At 39.5% G+C, this 25,366-nt stretch overlaps 1 protein-coding gene across 19 annotated transcripts in view; it reads right to left on the reverse strand.

The window, feature by feature from the left end:
• LOC117421522 (gephyrin) overlaps positions 1–25,366 on the reverse strand; it is a 206,974-nt gene that overhangs the window by 69,078 nt on the left and 112,530 nt on the right. For 13 of the 19 annotated variants that reach the window (XM_034036033.3, XM_058991302.1, XM_058991308.1 and 10 more), the window contains exons 7-9: positions 22,453–22,725; positions 19,239–19,352; positions 16,341–16,475 (exon numbers count right to left, since the gene is read on the reverse strand). In XM_034036033.3, coding sequence (XP_033891924.1) covers positions 16,341–16,475; positions 19,239–19,352; positions 22,453–22,725 — 522 coding nt within the window. The remainder of the gene's footprint in view (positions 1–16,340; positions 16,476–19,238; positions 19,353–22,452; positions 22,726–25,366) is intronic. The other 6 variants (XM_058991305.1, XM_058991310.1, XM_058991314.1 and 3 more) reach the window with 1 other exon arrangement.

A 25,366-nucleotide genomic window follows, 5' to 3' on the forward strand; every position in this document is an offset into this window, starting at 1 on the left:
CTTTAAGCAAAATAATGCAATTCCCATAAAAATGCAAGGAAGTACAACATGTCTGTCAATGCAGAGCATTATGTAAAAACTCACTGGCTATTGCAGCTGCAGTGTCTCCTGTTCAACTAGACACTAACATATTATAGCTAAGGATGTATTTTTGTTTTCACGATTATCACATATTTTATGATTTCTGTGAAATGTACCCATTGCTGTGTAATATGTAGTTCCCCATGAAAATTCCCATTTCATAGTGTAAATATAAATATATTTTTATTAGTTACAAATAAATACAGCAAGCGTTTGCCTTATTGACTGACGCACTACCTGTTACACTGCATTTCAGAACCTGGCAGCCAGTCTGTTTTGCTTCTGGTAAGGTGATTGAACACACTGCATAGAGCTGCACGACTTCTTTAAAATGAAATAGACAGCAGCTGCATCAACGATCAGAAATATTTCTGTTAAAGATTGCTCTGTCCAGTACAAGAAGGGGACATTTCATGTGCCTGTTGTTATTTATTTATGTTTTTATTTTGTTTGATAATACACTGACAGTGAAAATAGAATGTCTTTAAAAGGTGGACATACAAAACGAAATATTCTACAATTTAGCATTTACTGCTTTGCAGGTAAGCATTTAAATATTTAAGAATATTTATTGCATAATAACTCTAGAGAAAATGATCAGTTTTGAATGTGACAATGCTATTTTTTCTGCTTTGATAAATATTATGTTTAATCGTTAAATATCTTGAAATACCTATTTCTGAAATAATAATTTTTTCTTTTTACAAATAGCATTTTAAAAGGAAAAAACTTCAGGCACAGATATTTGTAATTGATTTGTAATGGGTTTACAAGAGACAAATGTTTTAAATATGGTAAGTGTGTGTGTTATTGAATGAATTACTGTATAAAGTGTTTTTTTGGAAACGTCAGGGAAAAAAACTAGAACGATAGGCGATCCAAAGAAAAATGTAAAAAGTCCCCTTTTCTTTTTTTCTTTTTATAAAAAAAAATAGTAACCCGCGATTGATTGATTTTACCCCGTTTTTTTTTCTCCAAATTTGAAATGTCCAATTGTATTTTTAAGCTCAGCTCACCGCTACCACCCCTGCACTGACTCGGAAGCGGCAAAAACACACAAACGCTGTCCTCTGAAATGTGGGTTGTCAGCCGACCGCTTCTTTTCACTCTGCAGGCCCGCCATGCAACCAACCCAGAGCTACAGCATCGGAGGACAACGCAGCTCTGGGCAGCTTACAGGCAAGCCTGCAGGCGCCCGGCCAGTCTGCAGGGGTCACTGGTGCATGGTGAGCTGAGCCCTGGCCGACCTAAGCCCTCCCTTTGCGTTAATTTTACTATGGGAAATATCTATAAGGGCTTGGCCAGCACTCCCAGGCCCCATCCCATAATTCCTTCTCTGGAGGGAGAGGAACAGGGAGGATTATGTAATTGTTTGGGTACAGGGTACAGTTTGATTGAAACAGTCTGTTCACTTAACATAAAGTCAGGCTATCATTAGAAAATGTTTTACCTCTGTGCCACATTTAGTCTTGAAAGCAGCATCGCCCGTAGCTAACTAGTGTTCTTTTTACAATAAACTGCATTGTATTTGATTTTTTTTTTCAGGATAGTAACCTCATAGTTAACGTTTTCAGTGATGCGTGTGTGAGTTTCCTAAGCCTTACCAGGATATCACGACAGAGCAGCAGCTTAGTCACAGTGTGTATTTAAAACCCATTTGCTGTTTGCGCCACAGATCAGTCTCTGCTCTGGCCCTGATGATCAGATCAAATTGACAAGCTGTCTGTCTCTGTGTCTGTCTGAATCGAATCAATAGTTTATAGATTAATCTGTAGGATTGATCTTCTTTTTTCATGCAGCCGTAGTGGGGGTGCAACACTTAAGTCGGAAGTAAAAGGGTAACTTAAGTGCAAAAAGTTTGAAATCCGCGGTGCTGAGATAACTGTTACAGGTATACAGGCTGCGATTTGATGGGGGGGATGGGAGGGATTTCCCTGGCTCTGCTTTTTTTATCCCTGGCTCTGCACTTTCATCTGCTGATCACTAACTTATACAAAGGTAAGAATGCTTCATTATGTCTATTTTTACTGTCGCGATGGTCGTGTGGTGTTGAGCTGGGGTACACACGTATTATATGATAATATATATGATCAGCGTCCCGCTGAACAGTTTCCAAATGTTGACAAGTATGACCGTATCCATAAAAAATAACTGCGTTTACCCTGAATGATGGCAGATTAGCAAATGTGTGATTCCTAAAGATTTTTTAGCAGTTGATTCAGTATAATAAATAAGTAACTTAGTGATTCTCTTAACTGTTTAAATTGTGTACTGCAGATGTATCAAGGCTTGCCATGATGTTTTGTTGTTTGTCTATTTTATCCCCCCCACTGGAAATTTGTCAAATCGCACCCTGCAGGTATATATTAGCACAGATTTCATCAGTATATATTTGAGCATTGTGGTACCTAAGACATTACATTGGTATTTTCAGATAAACTTTACTGGTAGCAGTCCATCAGCAATCATTGTGCATGGTCACTGGCCTCTAACACCATTTCAAATGTATTGTAAATAAGTTTAAACAAGTAATGATACATGACAAATACCTATAATTACAACCAGACCTTAAACATCATCATTCACTGCTCATAAATCAGATTTCTCATTACAGTGAACTATGACTGCAGATATCAGGAGAGGACTGTTTGCTAGTGCTTTAAATCATATCTTTAGGGTAAGAACCCCCACAGAAATGCATTTGAAACAGACTATAGGTCTAAAGTGTTACTATACACTGTAGTTTGTGAGGTATAGAATTCCACTTCCTGCATGAAAAAGTAGAACATAAAAACACACTATAAAATACAAAATACACTGTTCTCTAGCTAACATAGTGAATTATTATTGCTTGCACATTTCAAGGTACACATATAGTGATGCAAAGACACACTACACTATATAAGCTTAGCATCGTTTTCTGTGAATTGGTCCAGGTGGATTTTATCCCAGCAAACCATACTCTGTAAAGGTTACTGCCATATTGATGGCCTGGCAGGGCTAGTTTATTAACAGAGTATAATCCAAGGTTTTCAAATTCATTTCCAGCCATTATTCAGCTTCAGGGTCCTTCTCCCTGTCCCCTAACTGAATTACCAGTGCGGTACACATAGTATAAATCACTTAGCAAGAAAAACCTGATAAGGAGAAAGGCAACCACAAGTTCCTACCCAATGTTTCCTTTAAATACATAGAAAATAGAAACTGTTACCCCAAAACAATAAGGTTCTCTAACACACAAGAGTATCTAAATAATTACAAATTACAAGAGAATTACGAATTTTTGGTCACATCAAGGTACTTTTGGATGATATTACTGATAAGATTTATTTTCAACAGGCAAACCATACCTTATAATGTACTACGTGTCCTGTAACTAAAAGCTAACCCCCACTACCCCTTGCTGACATGGTAACACCACTTACTAAGCTGTTGCCAAGTCATGCTAAAATAACAAACAGCTGCATTCATTTGTAGGGCTTGCACTGTGACCAATCTTTCTAAATGTGTTCACTAACTCCAGTAAACTAACTGGAAGACACAGACTGACTGTTCCACATTCAGAAAGCAGCACAATCTATGGGCAAGTTTACCAGTGAAATTGTGTCATTCAACTCTAACCGTTGCTATAAGCGCCTTATTATAAATCAATAATAATCAAACAGAAACAAAGCCAGGATTATTTGACATGCGTCAGGACTGTATATAACACTTCAGATTCGATTCTAATTTGCTATCAGAGACACAACAGAACAGAAACACTGGATGCTGTAGCCAAACTGGGAGCATTTTAATGAAGCCACCATGATATCTAAGAAAAGAAAAACATTTCCAAACCAAGACCAATGACATCACGAAATCAAGGACGATGAACTACTGTATGACAGTTCTTGGAATGTTTTATTATAATTTAGAGCCTAATACACATTTCCAGGATTGTCTGGGCAGAAAAAATACTGTTCTTGTGAAAATCTAGAGTTTGTGTGAGCTACGCACTGTGGGAGATTTTGGTGATGAATTCAGGTTGACTATTAGAGGTGGAGGAAAAGGCAATTAACGCCTCTGGACTGTAGTATCCTGGAGAGAGTGCACCTCTATCCTGCCCTGAACAACCCCACAGGACAGACAACTGAATTAGCCCACTTGATTTTTCAAAGACTAGCAAAACCTTGCACATCACCAACCTGTGCTAATTAAAGCACCCGGGAAACCTCAACTTTCTACTAACAATTTAGTAATAACAAAAAATGTCTTTCGCACCATTGCGGTTTAAAATCCAAATCAGCATTCCCATTGCAAGTGACTTGCTCTGCTGAGCTACATGTCCTTTCACAAAGCTGCTTCCCCACCACAGCAAATCCCATTGGCAGAGAGATCTCAGAACGGCAAGCAGACATTTACTTACTGAAACCTTGCTCAGCACGGACGATGGCCGTAAATCCTGGACTATTCCACTCAGATCTCTTTAGGACTAGTGAATGTCACATTGTGAAGGACAGCCTGTGGCTGGCACTTGTCGAGGCTAAACAGTGCTCACGTTGGTGACATCCTGTAAATCTTTCAAGCACACGGCCTCAACGAATCCAGCAGCATTGTAGCGGCTGTGCTGCGTTCCGTAACGAACTTGGAAATGGTTTGAGACACAAACAGTCATGGATACATTCCTTCAGGAGGAACAGAAACATAATCTGTCACGTTGTAAGTGAACCTGCCTAGAGTGCCAACAAACAACAACCTCGCCACCTTTTAGCTGTGAAATGTATGAAAAATGTAAAAGGGAAGAATAACTTACCATGGTTTCCTTGATTCTGAAATGCATGTACAGTACTCTCCTCTCCACTCACTCTCTCTCTCTCTAACACACACACTCAGAATATAATCACCCAGAGCTAATTTTGGAATATTCTGTATAAATGTGAATCATGCATGCATCACTGGAACCTACACATGTGTGAAGATGCACACGCAGCAGCACCCTCTCGACTGTGCCATTAACAGACTAAATAAAAAAGGGACATTGGCAATGGAAAGAAACAAGTATCTGATTGTGTAGCAGAGTCTGTACCAACCCAAACTGGTTTCTCCTTGAGTTTGCCTGTGTGTGCAGTGCTGGCTGAGAATCAGTATTAGGATTCATATTATACAGAGACAGCTAAAACATTCCTCTGAGTCACCTACTTGTGTGTGACTTTGTCTTTTATTTAGGCCATCACAAACAAGTACGTCAACACAAGCCTCTGACAGTGTATATGCAGGCATACAGACAGCCTAAATATATACCAAGATTCTGATACTCAAGAATGTCCTGAGCAATGTTCCTCACAATTGCATAAGCGGTTCTCTAATATACTGGTATGTAAAATTCTTAAGTATGACACATGTATATACTGTACCCTCAAGGGTATAAAAAAAACATTTTGTTTTGCTGTTACCCATCCATGCCATCATTTAATCCCCTAACCAAATCCTTCATGCACTCTAACATACATATGTATTCATTACAAAAAAAAAACATTGTTATAAATAGCTATGGTTTAAGCTTGAGGTTCAGGAAATTCCTTCAAAAATGACAATTAAATGAACTTCAGTTGTGCATTTTCACTGCTCCCCCAATCATCTTCTGCTGTTGAACGTTGTTAGTGTCATTTATTAAGGGTTGGTTTTAAAATGCATTTTGCTCCCTCATTAGCTTCAGTAACATTCCCATGAGCACGGCTCCACAGTGACAGGGATACAGGGGAGACGCCTGGGTGTTTAACTGTAGTATATCTTGAGAATCACTCATTCAGTTGTGATGAAGCTTGGTATGGGCATTCATTAGCATGAGTGCTTGGGGGGGGGGGAGGGGGGGGGGGGGTCATTGTGACCTAATTTTGGCCTCTGATTAGCTGGGCTAATGAAGGCTACAGAAACATTTGTCCAAATGTTATTAAACTTTGCACAGACATTTGTTACAACATGTGTTATATACTGTGTGAGTGTAGCTCATGCCGACACACTCCTGACTGTCTGACATATTAAAGATTGTATTTTGGGAACCGCTTGCCTCAGCTTGATTAATCTCTGCATCGACTTTTATTACAGGAATTTATTCCACATAATTTGAATGTAGTTTACAGTAATTCTAAACCACATAGGAAAATAACTCGGAAGAGACCGCTACCATTGACATTAAAATTTGCATTGTACATAGGGGGAACGTTAACGTTTTGACCCCTCTTTAATCTTTTGTAATACTAATAATATTGAAAGACTGTTTAAAGGTTCAAAGAATTACAAAGTGTTTATGTTCCAAAGGACATCACTCTACCCCCTACCTTTGCTGAGATCTTCATGGTTGAAAAATAGGAGTTTAACATGCAAATGAAGTTTGAAACCATCTATAAAATATATGTACCACTGTGGCAATGCGCCCCGCCCCTGTGTGCATTTGTGTGTTATGTGTTGTATGTTGCGTGTGTTAATGTTGGTGTATAGATTGGTACACGGGATATAAACGGGTCTGTGTTTCACGTGTGATTTAAAAAGGTAGATTTGTATTTAGGCACGAGGAGGGCACAAATCACTTCACGTGCTGGTTAAATGTAATATGTGAGCACGGGGTTGCACAGAATTAATTCACGTGCTGGGATTCAAGTGAGTAATTAATTAGTAATTGAATCCCAGCACAACAGTATATATAGAGACACGTAGCATGCAGTCGGGGTTAGGTGTTCGGTGAGTGGAGAACGGGATTGGAGACAGAGGTAATAATAATAATAATAATAATAATAATAATAATAATAATAGTAATAGTAATAGTTAAATCTGCTCACCGTGTTTTGTCTGTGTAGTCCGTTTTGTTTGTCTTTTTATTTTGGCGTGTAGTGCCGTGTCCCGTGTTTTTGTGTTTAAAACCTTTTATTTTCTGTTTATTAAATGCTGAGCGCGATCACGCGCCCAGCTTATACCAAACCACATCTCTCTGTTTATTTATTTCCTGCATCTGGTCTGACACCACCCACTCCGGCCGTCTTTGTGACAACCACATATTTGTTTATGTTTATCTACTTCATTAAAATAAAAAAAAGTTTCCGGTTTTCAGTCTGTTTTCTGGGGTACACCGCTCACAAAAGGCTACTGTTGATTTAAAAATAAAAGGGTAACATGTTATACAAAGGTATGGCTTATTAATGTTTTATAAATATATAATATATGCTTAATAACTATGTAATAGCGTGTTAATAAAGTGTTATAGATGGGTTATAACCATGCACTAGCAATAGACAGAATTATGTTCAAATATCCTAAAGTAGGATATTTAGGGGCAGCAGTGTAGAGTAGTGGTAAGGGCTCTGGACTCTTGACCGGAGGGTTGTGGGTTCAATCCCTGGTGGGGACGCTGCTGCTGTACCCTTGAGCAAGGTACATTACCTAGATTGCTCCAGTAAAAACCCAACTGTATAAATGGGTAATTGTATGTAAAAAATAATAATAATAATAATAATAATAATGTAATTGTATGTAAAACATAATGTGATATCTTGTAACAATTGTAAGTCGCCCTGGATAAGGGCATCTGCTAAGAAATAAATAATAATAATAATTAATAAAGTACAATAGGTGGCTAAAAACTGTCCCCTTTATAAACCTAATTCTGTCTATGACTATTGCATGGTTATAAACCATCTATAACACTGTATTAACACTCTATAACACAGTTATCAAGTATATATTATATATTTATAAAACGTTTATAAAACATTAATAAACAGCACCTTAATAAAGTGTTACCAATAAAAGGTTAGTTGGAAGTTAGTGTTCTCATGCATCCGTCAGTATAAATAATTATTGTGATTCTGAACTCTGTTGTAGATTTCAACAAAGATATTTTATTCAATACAGTCAAACAGTAGGGTATTCCACTGTCCCTAAGCACAGGCCATAACAGAATCCACAAGACAATACAATGTTGGGATTTAATATAGCTTCTCTTAGACATCACCCCTTATTCCTTTTTTCTTTTTTCCTTTTTGTTTCTATTTAGTAGTCGCCAATTAATTTTACCCCATTTTTCTCACATATTTGGAATGTCCAATTGTATTTTAGGCTCAGATCACTGCTACCACCCCTGGAGCGGCGAAGACAAACACACACTGTCCCACGACGCGTGTGCCGTCAGCCGACCGCTTCTTTTCACTCTGCACGCCCACCATGCAGCCAACCCAGAGCTACAGCGTCGGAGGACAACGCAGCTCTGGGCTGTTTACAGGAAAGCCTGCAGGCGGCCGGCCAGTCTACAGGGGTCGCTGGTGCGCAGTGAGCCGAGGACACCCCCGGGCGGCGCTCGGCCAATTGTGCGCCACCCCCTGGGAACTCCTGTCCATGGTCGGCAGTGGAATAGCCTGGACTTGAACCGGCGACGTCCAGGCTATAGGGCGCATCCTGCACTCCACGTGGAGCGCCTTTACCGGATGCGCCACTCGGGAACCCATCACCCCTATCAGAATATCATCGACCACGTGGGTCCACTTTCGTTTTATTACCTTAAGTGATTGTAACATCAAAGCCTGTTTGATGTTCCACTCAGGAAACCCTGATGTTATAAAGATAAGGAAGGAAGGAGATTGTTTAAGCTTTCGAAGGTTTTAGCCCCCAAAGTGTTCTCTCTGACAAAGCACAGGGTCCCCTTTTAAATTGCCATTTGAAGCTTTCCCCTTACGATCTGTCTTCCTGCTCTTTGAACTAACTAAATGAAACCCAAATACTAACAAATCTAAAACGAATCTTTTAAATTATAATGCATGTTTCTCCAACAGCTACTTATTTGATCTTTTTGGTAAGAAACTATATTGGCGCAATAACTGAAGATAAAGCAATCTGTATTGGAAGCCACATAGTTATTATTAATGGATATTTAAGAGTCAATCATTGACATAAAATATGTTATTATGTTGTTTTCTTCTCATTTAGTTCCTGAGAAGAATAGTTGCCGCAGTTTTTATTACCGAGGTGTACTTGCATTTGCCGCTAATGCAAAGCTTGTTCTAATGTGGTCTTTATTATGCTAGCAGAGACCCACCCTTACTGTATTGTCATATTTGCTACATTTTCTTTAAATTCTCAAATTAATAATCGATACCTGAGTCGTAAAAAGAGACCCGGTTCGCGTCGGGCCATTTAAAACCCGACAGGTACCCAGGTTTTCGGGTACCCATGCCGATCTCTAGTGTACAGTACCCAGGGGCACCTCAACTACTGCTCAATTTCAGTGGAGGTCCAAAGCTGAGGAAAGCTCCAGGAATGAGAGACTGAGATGGACTGGTGAGAACACGTTTCTTTGCCAAGTCTCTTTTTATAAATTATGCACAAACCATTGCTACACAGAGGCATTTAATAAAATTGGCTTTATGCCTGAAAAGAACCTTGACGAATCTTTAAAGATACTTTAGAAACAGGAACTGCAAATTATGTCTGTGATTTTAATTATTGCCGGCATTGGTCACAATGCAATAAATTACACCAACCTCTATTTCCTTTCCCAGCGTGATACAAATATCTCTGTTTCGGAGCCTACAAGCTTACACACACTACCTCACCCATATGTTCCTCTAATTAAAATCACTGCTTTCAATTTTCTACCATCTCGCTACATGAGGAAAATGAAATGCAGTACAGTAAGTGACATGCATAAAAAACTAGTCTCAGGGAATTACAGCTTTAGCCTTAACAGTTTCAAAGAAGAAAAAAAAGCGTGACTAGTTTAATGAAAATGAAATCAATATACCTCCAGTATGCTGGCCAGATTGAAATCGCAGGGGGATAATTTTCTTTGTACACTCCGGTCGCGATTATTTATCAACAGTCTAATTGTTAAATCAAATACTGGGACACAGGCTACAGAAACAAAGCAAACTTATTTATAGGGAAGCTTACAACAGGCTCCGGCAGTCTTTCCATTAACCTTGCAGATCAATTCAATAGCATATCTCTTACCCCACATCCCATCTCATCCCTCAAGACCAAATTACTACTTTCAAAGAACATTCTCACTGTAACGATGTTCCGATGGTTCTTGTACCATGAACACATTCCAATCAGATCCCAAATGGAACAATACTTTTAAATTGCATTTTTATGCAACTATTCATACATGTGGCGAGCCTGTGCTGCTTACAAGGGTTTTCAGGGATTATTAAATTGGAAACAGAGGACCGGAATGTATTATTTGATGCCTTTCACTCTTTGTTAGCAGCAGGAGCTGCAAGGCAGAAGCACAGGAGAGTGCTACATGCTTTTGGTTATGTGATACAGTAGGTTTTAAGTCGGTTTTCTTACATTTAATTGCATAGGGGTGGTGCGTGAGAGAGTTATGAATTTATGTAGCCGGGGCAATGCGCTGCACCTATATAACAGGAACACAAATCATAAAACCTTCTTGCAATGGCAATTTACTGAAAAAAGAGAACAAACAATAGATGGAAAGGCTTAAGCTGAAGTCAGTTTAGAGTTTACGAAATGTGTGTGACATAGCTGGCTACAGTTAGGACACAGCTCTGCAAAAGCAACCCTCAGTTCTGACCTGAACACCCCCTGTCTGCCATTCAGTCCTGGGCTTCTCCCCAAGCAGCGGCTGGCAGTTGTGTGGTGTGTGTCACCAGTCCACTGGGGGAAAAGCTGAGACCATCAAACTTGTGTGACCCGATTGAAGATTTGAATGTACCCCTCCAGAGGTTAAAGAAACTGAAAGGCTAGAGAATTAGTCCTCTGCATCGCTCAGCCCTCTCGTTTTTAATGGCTCTGCTTTGCATATTGTAAACTCCAAGAGTCACAGAGGGGGAATCATTCATCGCAAGCCCCAGGAGGAAAAAAAACGTGACCCAAACGGCTTCTGTCAAGAAGACCAGAGCTTACTAGAAAACACTGAACTGGCTCTGAGAAGATTAACTAGTTTTTCTTTTTTTTTTGTTTTTTTTGTTTTTTTCCTGGATCCTCCTTGTTTTTGAGGCATGTAAAGAAACCCTGGGTTTGAATCAATGCTTGAATTCTTGGATAACCCACACTGTAACACCATCTCTATTTTTTAATGATCTGAGCAGCGGTGGATCTAAATAATTGTTGCTTTTTTTAGAGTACCTAATTATTTTAGCCTTGGATTTTAGCCAGTTATGTTCCCTCACCGCAGCAATTCCCCACACAGCTCAGGAGAAGTGAAGGTTCAGTGGGTTCCTCTGATCCCATGACCATGCTAATTTCCTCTTTTACACCCAAGAGCTTGACAACGGATGTCAGCAGCAAAGGCCATCCATGCAGGTGTCCGCTGAGCTCACCGGGTGCCTGGCCGGTAGGGTCAGCTGTAGTGATGTGAAACAGTCTTTGCCGGAAGTGCCTCCCTAACCTGCGGGAGCGACAGAGCCAATACAACGTTCCCCCTGAAACCCCAGAAGAGACCGGAGACTTCACACAGCCAGGACGCCAACCTGCCCTCTCAGGGACCCAAGGTGATTCCTATTTAACATAATTTTTAGATGATGAAAATAAGACACCACTATATCAATTTGTATACATTATCACAATTGGTTAAGCAGTTCTCTAGAAATATGTCAAAATGTAACTATAATATACATATGTATAAATGTACAGGTAGTGGACAACAAAATGGAAACACCAATGTAAAGTCACTTAATAGGGCATTGGGCCACTATGGTATCCCGCTCTGTGGAGTTCTCGGTGGACTGTTTTTGATGAAACTGGCTGCTCGCACCCCAGGTTGAAATTTGCAGTTAATTGATCTGCAGTTGCTCTCCTGTTTTGCCTTGCACTTCGAATTAATGCACAGATATCACGCCTCTTTCAAAGTCACTGAGGTCTCCTCTTGCAGCCATGCTAGCCATAATTATAGGCAACCAGGCCTGTCCAGCATTTTTATACATTCCACTAAGCATGCTGGGATGTTATTTGCTTAATTAATGCATGAGCCACACCCGTGTGGATGCCCTTGTTTTCAATACACTTGGTGTCCCTCATTTACCCAGGTAAATCCTGGATATCTAGGCACCTGAACAGAGCAGAGCTCAATTTCAACTGCTCTACTCCCTAGTCTATGCACAGCAACAAGCAAATTGGTAAAACCATTTATCCATGTTACTTTGATTTTGCAATTAGAGTAGCTAATGCACTTTAGTCACGGTTCAATAAATATATTAGGAATGCAACGGACTGCAGGAATCATTTTATGTATTACCAGATCTACAAATTGTTTTTTTTTTATTTTTTATTCCTAAGCCTAATAATGATGATCTTTTCAGAAAGGTTTGTTGATGGGTTGACTATAATTAGAGGGTGTCTTCAGGGTACATCTCCCAGGAAACTGCACCAGATTCTGCGCTGTGTACATTTTCTTCTGCAGTGCAGCCATGCCGTTGCAACCTGGTTGAAGCTGTCAGGATATCTGAACATCAAGACACAGTCTTGAGACTGTGTCCGAGTTAGCAAGACTGTGCGCACATAGCTTCAAGTTCTAATGGAAACACTGGAGTTAAACGCTTTGATGGCATTCTAAAGCATTGATCCTTAACCTGGTGAAGACTGATGCACAGTTAAGACAGTTCTGTGTTCACCATGTAGAGTGTGACAGTGTTGTATTTTACTCACCCAAAATACTGCATAGTGTTGGAGAGTAAATTACTCAATTACCGAGAAAAAACCTTATCTGGAGCGCTGCATACAGCTCCCGCTTACATTTACAGGCAGATTTATGTTTCTTTACAGTCAGACAGTGTACAACTGACTACAGTAATTAAGGAGTGGTTTCTCCAACAGCAGTGAAATGACACTGTATCAAAACCTGAATTTGGGGTGAGGGTCCTCAGCATAAGGGTCACCATTTTTGAGCGAGGAACCTAAAACTATTTTCTGATGCGCTTTTTCTTATCTCTGTGCTATGGAGCTATTACATTTAAAACAGCACAGCAAAACTGTAAACAACTTGTATTCAAGGTCTATAAGTACATTTGCACATTACTCCTCATCATAAAACCAGCAGGCAATTCAGCACCACTGGCAGTCTTGAGACAGGGCAAGGACAGAATGGCCGGCAGGCAACCAAGGGGTGTTTAGGTCAGAGTTGAGTTGTTTTTTTCTCTCTCTCTCTCTCTCTCTCTCTCTCTCTCTCTCTCTTTCTCTATCTCTGAGCTGTGAAGCTCTCATGGTGCCTGGATGTAGCAAATGTCCCTCACCTATGATGAATGCTACATTCACGAAAATTTTAATTCAATTAAATTAAAAATAAATGCACAGAGAACAGTCAGGGTTTTTCCCTCTCCAGCAAAATGAAGCAGAACATTAGTGCAATGACAATTACGCAAAGCACAGCGCTCAATATGTTTCACAAGATCTGAGATATTATTTCCCTTAAACCTTAAAGAGACAAAGTGACTAGACAGCTCTAGTTTAGGGTCTTCAATGACCTTACGCACAGTGACAGCAGCGCTCAACAGAATCAGTAGCTTGTAAGTGGTACGGAATGAAGGTGCTGGTGATAATGGATAATGGAAAGTGGTGAGCTGTGGCAGGGTGGATGCCCTGCCGGTATAAAGTGTGTGTGTGTGTGGGGGGGGGATACTAGGTTGACAGGGAGGGGGTTAAATTCCTCCCTGACAGAAAGCATGTGGGAATGTGGCTGGGGCCATAATTGCATGATAGTTAATGAGGCTCCAGCCACGGGTGGAAGTTAATGTTGGTGAAGGTGTGATGCTGTGTTGTGATGTCCTGTACTGTGCGTGATGTTTATGTACAACCTTTTGTTTTTGCCCCTGTGCCTATTTCTTTTGTCTAGTGTTTGTTAGTTTATTTGTTGATTAAACGTGTGGACAGTGCTTCAAACCTGCAGCTTCTTGCTTCTGAGACAACAGTAACAGCTTGGGCTGTGACGCTACCTGTCACAAGAGCCAAGCAGTTTTTTTTCATCTTCTAATAAGGGTCTTTGCCTATATAAAATATCTAATTTGCACTATGTATTCTGCTCATCATTTCCAGTGTTGGGTTCATGAGGCATGAAAACCTGTGTTAAAGTGGATTTAAAATGATTGTGTATAATTATTATACAGACAGTTACTCCAAGTTTGAGTAGCCATATTTCAGTTCAACGACTGTACTTAAAAATTGAGAATTCAGAGTAAAGCAAAGTGCCTTACTTCAATTACCCAAAAAAGTCAATATTGAAGAAAATAAATAAATAAAATAAATGTAATTTACACACGGCTTGGAGAAAATAAAAATGCTTTTAACAAAAATGATTTAAACAGGTCAGATGGCATACTTACTTTTAAACGGGTGTTAAATAACACATTAGTTAAGCTGATCAGTATTGACTGAGAAATCCAACAAGCTACTTTTCAGGGGTGTATAAGTAACAGCCAAGAAAATACAGTATACTGCAACAAGACAAGTAGCCGTAATGCTTAAGAAGGGTACAGCTCAAGAGAGGAAGCTTCTAACATGTACACAACTAGAGCTGCAGCATGAGAGAGGAAGCTTCTAACATGTACACAACTAGAGCTGCAGCTTGAGAGAGGAAGCTTCTAACATGTACACAACTAGAGCTGCATCTTGAGAGAGGAAGCTTCTAACATGTACACAACTAGGGGGGCATTATTTAGTGCCATTTTATTATGATTTCAAAACAATAAAAAAACACAGCTTTACTGCCCTGTACTGATGTCTGCAGACTGACCTGCTGTGCAGAACATCAGTCATGATGAAATACCTCATATACTGCAGGGAAGTTATTGTAGGCTAGTCTTTCTGTAGAGTTACATGAGTTGATCATCCTACAGCCTGATTAGGTACAGCGGTATTTTATTAGAGCATTTCACCACACTGGGGATTCACCCTGGATTGCATCAACCACTTGCCTGTGGTCTTCCTGGGATTACCCTTTATAATACGTTGACTTGGTGTCACAGCACTGCACGTTGGTTCCCTGTGCAGTAGGTGAACCGCACTCCAGTGTTCTTGGATGTTGGATCTGGAGCAGGGATAGGCAACTGAAGAGTCATTCCTCTTCAGGTTTAGCTGGTCTAATGAACCGTTATGTGCTTTAATGGATTAAACTGAATAATTAACAACATGGCTAGAACAAAAATCTGGACTGGAGGTGTCAAGGTTGCCAGGACCCCCTTGAAATGAGATGTTCTATCCTTTTAAATACAAAAAAAGTAAAATAAATGTGTGGCAATTACAGACTGCGTAATGAAACTATGGCCTATTCGGTTGTACAGAAGAGTGTTTCTCTATTTTGTAAAGGTAATTTGGTGAGGTGAAGTCAGGGCTGAGATATTACTCTGTCGGAATACGGTGCTATAGTTGTGTCTGTTTGTTTCTGTGAAAGCTTCTGACCTGACACCTTCTTGGATTGATCCACATGTTATTATACAGGGTTATCATAGTGGGGGAATAAAACAGGCACAGGTACAGATTTGAATAACACAGGATTCCCCCGCTGACTAGTAACTGGTCTATGAGCAGATTCACTGGGTGACTGCACAGAGGTGTGATCTGCAAACATGCTCTAATATAACATTTTTATCACCGCAAGTTATTAGAAATTACAAAATATTGTATATAGAAGTAACTCTAAAATTGAAGAGTGACTATTTTCTTGCTATAGCCCTGATTAGATTTACAGGGTGACATGAAACGCTGATCTTTTTCTCGAAGTATTTGGAAGGTGTCCTTTATATACATTATTGCTTTCCAAAATCAACTGAAAAGTAAATAAAAAAAAAAACCCTGCAGTTTGTATTCATTTAACATTACTAACTAAATGCGATTTTTGCTGTTATGGATTAATTCCTCTATTGCCTTCTGTTTAAGGGTTTGGAGAGCTAGCATGTAAAATAACAGATGTAAAACCCCAAATTAAGAAAGAACGGCAGATACCTAATTAAAAAATAAAAATAAAAAACACAATGAAAAAAAATCATTTTATTCTGGTTGAATGAGAAACCATTCAGTCAATTTTGCATCTGCTTAGCGACTTCGATTACGGAAGACGGGCTAGTAAGACTTTTCGAGGAGCTGATCAAAGTGAAAAGGTGGTGTTTAAATAAAGGGCTTCCAAAAATGGAATTGGTGCAAAACTGCCGGGTCTTGAGCTGTTGCTGTCTTGGACTCATTCATCACGTGGGGCTCCGATTATACATGTGTGCAAGCTGGAGAGAAGCAGTCGTTATGATGGGATGGCACAGAGCGGCAGGCAGCGCTGGGAAGGCACTTACTTTTGGCGTGGGACAGGAAGCGGTGGAGAGGCGTGAGGTGGCCTGTGCGCGGGGCGACTCCGAAGGAGTGGTGCTCAGAGAGGCGGTGTCCCTGGGGAGCACCTGGACTCCGCGTGAGATGATGGAATCGGGGATCTGCAGTAAAAGAACAAAACAAATTAGCAAATGACTGGTTTACAGCTTTACTGAAAGTCCCCTAATCTGAAGCGAATCCTAATTTTAGAATGAAATTTAACGACAAACCTTTGTCAATGAAATTGATGATATTGACAATCCCCGAAGTTTGAGAATAACCAAAGTGAAATTATCAGGCGCTTGTCCCCATATGCTCTTATTCTATGCAGTCATTTTAGTGCAGTGCTTATAAGCAGAAGGTGACATTAAAGGTCTATTCACACTGCACGCAATGTGATTTGTCCATAGCCGGATAAAGCTGTACACAAATTACACTACAGTATAGGGCCCCCAGCAGAATTGGGGCCCCTGTGAGGTTGCCGTTTGTTTGGGACATTTTAAAAATACTGCATGAGGGCGGACAATCCCACACACACAGGAAAAGAGGTGCACAGAATTGCTTTTGGTTAATTTTGTTATTTTATGATGGCTAAGCATTTCTTTCTCGATTACAGCACACCTGGTCTCTGAGTCTCTCACGAAAGCAGGTTCCTGCTAATGTAATGTACTGTTTTTGTTTTGCTATATATATATATATATTATCTGCCTCACTGGCGTGTCTTTGTAATTTTTGTGTCCTTTGTTATACAGCTCTGGGTATTTTGATACTACAAGAATGAACTTTCTTCTGCCATTGTTTCTTGAAAACAGAGCACAAGGGAAGCTGTTCCTGTTTGTTTCCCTAGCTGCCACGCGACAAAAACGCAAAAATAGACACCAATCGTATTTTTTTCAGATCACTTCAGTGTGTCGCCCCGTCGCATTGCAGACAGTGTTAATGGTTTGTATTAAAACTACATGTCCTATTTTATTTTTTTTCGTGGTGCGATGTGTTGTACTACACATTCTCTTTTTGCATCACGTCCAGTGTGGACAGGCCTTAACATGCTCCTACTTCTGGCACAGTAGTTAAAAATGTGATCTTTAAGATCTGAAATAAAAAAGGACACACACTCTTGCTGTATGTGCTCTGGAAAATATCTGGAAAAAATGTTATGCATTAAATAGAGATTAAAACTAGATTTAAAAAAACATATAAGAAGAGAATTTCAAAGACATCACCTAATGGTCATCAGCATCAACTGTATATACGCCTTCACTGAAATCTTTACACCGTCTTTATGCATTCATGAATAATTGGTTCTACTCCGGAATGTTTGTGCTTTTAAATCACTCATATAAACATCAATTACAACAAACAGAACTGCTGATTCAAATCTAATTTAAACACTGCTGTAAAAACAAGCTTCTCAATATTCAATATTCCATTAAACAGAATCAAGAACTCTAGTCCAAACATGTGACCCTTATTGGCTTTCTGTACCATTTCATTGGCTCATTTTAAGAATAATTTTTTTGTAATAAACTAGCATTTAATCTAAAACTTGTGAGTTTTTGAGACTCTTTGGGTGAACAATACGTCTTTTTATTTATTTTTTATTCTACTTCATTGTATAAAACTAGAAAGAAAAGAATCAACTTTGATGCAGGTAGATTTCCTTAAATGAATTATTTAGCTTCAGAAAAACAAAACAAAACAAAAAAATAAATACATATATTTACCTAGGAGGGTAAATGTCCAAGCAAATGCTGAGTCCCTTTTTAATAAAGTGTTTTAGAAGCATATATAAGAGTTAACAGGGTTCAAATTGTCAAATATGTTCTGATCCTTTCCTCCTGTGGCTGCTGTATTCATTTATTTATTTAAGGTCACCTCACAATTAAGCCTCCTTTCTTTACTGTCCAGATTTACTCCAGTGGTTAAAGAAACGGGCTTGTAACCAAGAGATCCCCGGTTCAAATCCCACCTCAGCCACTGACTCATTGTGTGACCCTGAGCAAGTCACTTAACCTCCTTGTGCTCCGTCTTTCGGGTGAGACGTAGTTGTAAGTGACTTTGCAGCTGATGCATAGTTCACACACCGTAGTCTCTGTAAGTCGCCTTGGATAAAGGCGTCTGCTAAATAAACAAATAATAATAATAATATGAATTCAAATTAAACCTCTCTAACAAGACCAACATACTGTAAACTATCAAACCTTCTGCCAATTTAAAAAAAAAAAAAAAAACATGATTTCATGAAATAAAAACAGTTTGCATAAAACAAAATGAAAATAAATAAAAAGCAGTAACACCCAAGCAAAATTCTTTGACAAATCATTCAGCCACATTTTGTTTATCCCTTGACCAGCCTACTAGGGAGGCTTCACAGTATCACAGAGAGTCGACACAGTCGACTAGCCGAACAGTTGAATAGAAAACTGACAGTCGGTCTCTGAAGCTGGGAGTTGATTACCTTCAAGCCAGGTGAGTTTCAGCTGGAGGGAAGTACAGTTGCGGTTGCAATCCATTAACATATAAATGACACATGAATATATTCCAAGCAGTTTTAAAATATAATGCAAAAAAAAGTGTTCTGAAAAAGTCAACTCACAAATAGAGCACCAGACATGGTCAAATACAGGATTTATTGATATAGATTTTTTAAAGTGACGACTAGTCACCCTATTCGACTATCTTGACCTCAATTACTCGACTCTGTCAAATCAGTATTGGTTCTACCCTGAATCAGAGCTCAGGAAACAAAGTAAATGCGAGTGATCCCGTTGCTTTGGGCTCTCTGCATTGTATTCTGACAGGGCTGTGTAGTCCTTTGTCTCCTGGAGAGAGTGAGCACATTTCTGTACTTAGTGGTTAGAAGATGAAAGCTATTTGTCTCTTACCGGTTCCCCTGCATCTCTGTTGCATGTGGAATGACAGGAATGAGTGATGAGGCCGGGAAAGGATTGTCCACCTTTTGCCATGACAACAGCGGGAATGGTATCGGCATGCTGACTCTGATGTACAATACAACAACTATCAGCACTACGGCAGGAACATACAAACAACAGATGACAAGAAAGAATTGTACAGGGACACATGGGCTTGTTATGGAATGGGCATGCTTGTAATATCAATGACAGGCAGAACAATGCACTTACATACAGTCATGTCGCATGGTTACTTAACTAGTTGGTCATATTTGCCTGCTGTTTGGTGCTTCTCCTTGGCCAGCATCATGAATGCACAAAAGGAGCAGCTCAATGTGACTTTATAAATCACCTGATAATGTTTAAACCGGTACTTACCATGGCTTTAAAAAAAAAAAAAATACTTTCCTCTCTTTAGTGTTACAATATTCTAACACCATTCTTCTGGAAATGATTTTCAAAACCCAGCAGAGCAAACTCCAATGAGTTTCCCCAAGATCAACGCAAACAGTATTTGAGCCAGCGAACTCCCGTTTGCAAGGCTTACTCCACAATCTATGCGGTGGTGTCATGGTTTTGGTGGGATCTACAGTGTCACGGCAAGTTCAATGGGCTCACCAGAGTCAAAAGTGGAAATAAAGTCTGGACAACTAAACAAACAAGAAAGTTATAAGAGGTAAGAGGAGTGAATCTGAAAACCTTGGCTATCACCCCGTTTATCATTATTTGTATAGAGGCTGACAATTGTGCAGAATTGTGTGTTGGATGTGTAATGCAAGCACTACCGTGCATCAAAGCCTGAGTTGAGATCATGGAGTGAATATGAACGCAGGGTTCTAGAACTGGAAGTGTTTTAGAATTGGGTTATCAGTAAATTAAGCATAAGAACAGTTTACTTCTGAATTATCACTACAACATTTCTGAAGCCAACAACTTTTTTATGTTGTATTATTCAGACGGTTCTCCTTAACCATGCCGCCACCCAGATCCCAATGGAATTTGTGGAAAAGGCAGGAAGCAAATAAAAATGAACATTCATCAATATGCAAATGCCTGTTTGTCAAAGGTCTCTCGAATGGAGATTACCCATCAAATGCTATAGATAGCAGTTGGGGCAGGCTAATAAGCTGCAACATGATTAATGTCAAAGAAGGGAGGCAACCATTTTATATTGAAAACAGCAGCCTGCTAACTCCTGATAGCCTGAATCATGTAAACCCTAGACAGACTCACTGAACGATATTGTTCTGAAATAGTAACGCCCTAAATACAGCAACCCTTCAAAATGATTGCAAACAACTTAAATAGTAAAAGGAGAAAGAAAATGTTAATTGGTATTTGAAGCCCTTTCATAAAATCAAAATGTTACAGTCAGCACAGCCTAATTGGGATCCTGATAATCGGGACTGCTGCTTAAATGGGATACAACTCTGGGGATGGTTCTTCCCAGTGGTATTTATGTCGTGACTTGTGTAAGCTGCGTAAACCATGTTGAACTCTTGAAGGAGCTGGAGTCTCCTGTGGTTTCTCCGGCTGCTGTTGCAAAGAAAGTTGCCGTGTCAACATCGCAGGTGCGATTCATTTTGTTTAGGAATAAAAAAAAAAACACTGACTTGTATTTTAAATTATATATTTAACATTTAATTATAATGTGATGTGATTTCATTATTTTTCTTTTCATTAAGAATCAAAAAAGTGTGACTAAGGTCGTCTCAGCTGCCTCTCGTTTAATTGGGACAGCCGCTTATTCAGGATGTGTTTCCTTCTCCCGAGGCGTCCCGATAAAGCAGCACCGACTGTAATTGCACCACTTTAACTTACTGCCTGGTTTTTCCATTTCCTAGTTTAATTGAACTCGGCCCTGGCAGTTTTTTGGGGCATGAGCAATTAGTAGAAACTTTATGGTACTTTTAGCATACCGGCAGTGCCACAGATTGACAATAACATTATCCAGCACCAGCAGCTATTACAATGTCCAGCTAGCTCTCAGAAGACGGCCTGTCATAGATGATACATTACTCAATACTGTGTCTTCTTTCACTGATCTATACCAACAGAAAGGCTGGCGAATTCACTTGACACTGTATTATCTTTCCTATGTCAATTACTGTGCGTAGAATACAAGGCAGTTAATCTACTCTCTCTGGGTGTATAAAATATGGAAACCGAAATGTACTCATACTATTCCAGATGAAGTCTGTTATCTGTGTCTTTCTACAGTTGTATCACTGTAAAAAATATAACAATCTTTTTTTTTTAATGCTCCCCACCTCCCCAACCTATCGATCAGTGAAAATGTGCATAATGAGTGAGATAGTAGGAATGAAATAGGGTTTGAATATTACTTAGATCCATGGATAGGTTTAAAGGGCTACTCATATTACCTACATGTGCCTAATATTTCATGTCTTCCCTGTTTAATACCCTACTATATTTTGTATGATTCTATACCGCTACTTCTGCTTAGATATTTATTTTGCCATGCTTAATATCTACTATATTCCAAGAACCATTGCTTATCAAAAGACATTAGCCCTGTGCTGTGAACTGAAGAGCAGTGTGAAGCCTTGTATACCGAAGCCAGTGCAACGCTAATATGCTTCCCAGTTTCATGTCTTAAAAAATCATGATTCGGTATGCTGGAATACCAATAGAGAATGAATCAAAACACATATAATAGGATCTTAAACAGGTAAGAAATCAAACATAGAAATACTAAAAGAAACGTAAAAATTGAAAATGACATGTTCTAGTCGAATCGATTGTCAATTTAAGTTTCTTTTCATATTTATAAATTCAGCACTATTGAGTGTTTAATAGTTATGGATGATAACAAATTAAACAACAGGACATGATATAAAGACCCTCTCAATGGTACTACAGTACATCTTGCTTTCTTGCTGCACTATATTTTTGTAGACTATGACTAGTATACTGCTGAAACCTCGACACTTAGGGGTCAGTCTGATCAACCAGTAACCCAGCTGGGATCAGCCACAGCACTGGGGAATCGCCCTGGATTGCACCCAAACATAACCACATTCCTGCAGCCTCTGCCAAGGCTTCATGTAATATAGCAGTTGTTGTTTTTTTAATAGATTCCCAAGGTGCACTCATGGCACTTCTTGCTTATTAAAGCACAAGGCTCGAGGGAGTGGAGTGGAACAGCGCGAGACCGAGCACTCACCTTGGCTGCGATGGCGGCGGCGGTGATTTGAGATGACGAGCTGTCTTCGGTGGACGCCACCCCGCTGTCCTTCTTCTCCTCCTCGTCCTCCTCGCACTGCACCCCCTTGTCCTCTGTCTGCTTGTGTGGGCTAGTAGTGGGGGGAGGGGAGAGGGGCGGAGGGGGGGAGGGCAGGTCCTCCAGCTCGTCGTGGACCTCTTTCACTTTCACAATGGCATCCCGCAGTAAATCAATGGCGTGCGGTAGGGCAGGCAGAATGAACTGGAAGCACTCCTGAGTTAACAAGAGAAGTGTGTCAGCAGCATACTGATCATACTCCATCTGATGTGAAAATCAAACGGTTCCTCCATAGATCCCCAAATACTTTCTAGAACTTCCCAATATATTTTTTATTTTTACAATTTGAAAAACAGTTCCCCAGATATCAGTACTATAAGTGTGAGAAGCTGTAGGTACAGACAGTCGGAAGAGCATATTATCATCCCCAGATTTGGATAGTCACTAATTTATGGAAAAACAAAAACAAACAAAAAAAACTACATTAGCACACAAATAGTTTTCCTGCTTGTTTTTCACGTTTCACAATGTGGATTGCCAGCTGTGCATTATACAAGGTAAAGCTCTCCCACTTGCAATTCAAGTCCCCTCCGTTGAGCCATTATGATTCCAAGTTATTATATCAGGAGGATGGAATTATATGCACCGCATTCCAATAACTGATAAAGAGGCCTGCGAGCAGCATTTACTAAATGTATTAAAATGAAATTGTTTCACAATTACGGTCACTCTTGTAAGCCATTCAGCTAAACTATATATATATATATATATATATATATATATATATATATATATATATATATATATATATATATATATAATAGATGGGCTTCAGTGAGATACAGGAAAATAATTCCATCTAGGGTTTCTGTGACGTCATAAATTAAGAGACTGAAGGTCTAGTAATTTATAAACTGTCACAGAAACCCGAGATGGAATTGTTTTCCTGTAACTCACTGAAGAGGCCCATCTATATATTTTTTTATAATACATAGATACCCTTATGATGCTAATATTAAAGAAGACGAGGTTCAGCAGTACAGTTGTTTTTTTTAAAACGTAGTGTTTCAGTGCTGTACAGACGTTCTGTGTCGTTATCCGTTAGTGCTTCAGCTTTATTTGGATGATTGCCTTTACCTTGTTTTAATTTCCAGTTCCACCCCAGTTCCACCCTGAGATATGAATGTACCAGCTTTACAACTTTTTTTTTTTTTAACAGTCTCATTTTGTTGAGCATTAATGAACATTTCTGTACTGTGGGTGTTGTCGAGTGATTGAAAACGAGACATTTTGTGTTTGAATTGAAAGTGATGGTCTCGAGGAGTCGAATGGATCAAAGTTCAAGTATTATCACTTTTTGATGTCACCACTGTGGTATTATGTTTTTTTTCAAATGGCTCAGGATGCAAATATAGCCTTCATCAATGTATTATATATATATACAGACGTGCTCAAATTTGTTGGTACCCTTACAGCTCATTGAAATAATGCTTCATTCCTCCTGAAAAGTGATGAAATTAAAAGCTATTTTATCATGTATACTTGCATGCCTTTGGTATGTCATAGAATAAAGCAAAGAAGCTGTGAAAAGAGATGAATTATTGCTTATTCTACAAAGATATTCTAAAATGGCCTGGACACATTTGTTGGTACCCCTTAGAAAAGATAATAAATAATTGGATTATAGTGATATTTCAAACTAATTAGTTTCTTTAATTAGTATCACACATGTCTCCAATCTTGTAATCAGTCATTCAGCCTATTTAAATGGAGAAAAGTAGTCACTGTGCTGTTTGGTATCATTGTGTGCACCACACTGAACATGGACCAGAGAAAGCAAAGGAGAGAGTTGTCTGAGGAGATCAGAAAGAAAATAATAGACAAGCATGGTCAAGGTCAAGGCTACAAGACCATCTCCAAGCAGCTTGATGTTCCTGTGACAACAGTTGCAAATATTATTAAGAAGTTTAAGGTCCATGGAACTGTAGCCAACCTCCCTGAGCGCGGCCGCAAGAGGAAAATCGACCCCAGATTGAACAGAAGGATAGTGCGAATGGTAGAAAAAGAACCAAGGATAACTGCCAAAGAGATACAAGCTGAACTCCAAGGTGAAGGTACGTCAGTTTCTGATCGCACCATCTGTCGCTTTTTGAGCGAAAGTGGGCTCCATGGAAGAAGACCCAGGAGGACTCCACTTTTGAAAGAAAAACATAAAAAAGCCAGACTGGAATTTGCTAAAATGCATATTGACAAGCCACAATCCTTCTGGGAGAATGTCCTTTGGACAGATGAGTCAAAACTGGAGCTTTTTGGCAAGTCACATCAGCTCTATGTTCACAGACGAAAAAATGAAGCTTTCAAAGTAAAGAACACCATACCTACAGTGAAACATGGAGGAGGCTCGGTTATGTTTTGGGGCTGCTTTGCTGCGCCTGGCACAGGGTGCCTTGAATCTGTGCAGGGCACAATGAAATCTCAAGACTATCAAGGCATTCTGGAGCGAAATGTACTGCCCAGTGTCAGAAAGCTCTGTCTCAGTCGCAGGTCATGGGTCCTCCAACAGGATGATGACCCAAAACACACAGCTAAAAGCACCCAAGAATGGATAAGAACAAAAAATTAGACTATTCTGAAGTGGCCTTCTATGAGTCCTGATCTGAATCCTATCGAACATCTATGGAAAGAGCTGAAACTTGCAGTCTGGAGAAGGCACCCATCAAACCTGAGACAGCTGGAGCAGTTTGCTCAGGAAGAGTGGGCCAAACTACCTGTTAACAGGTGCAGAAGTCTCATTGAGAGCTACAGAAAACGTTTGATTGCAGTGATTGCCTCTAAAGGTTGTGCAACAAAATATTAG

The sequence above is a fragment of the Acipenser ruthenus genome, chromosome 18 (assembly GCF_902713425.1).
Source record: "Acipenser ruthenus chromosome 18, fAciRut3.2 maternal haplotype, whole genome shotgun sequence".
In the NCBI taxonomy this organism is placed as follows: Eukaryota; Metazoa; Chordata; class Actinopteri; order Acipenseriformes; family Acipenseridae; genus Acipenser; species Acipenser ruthenus.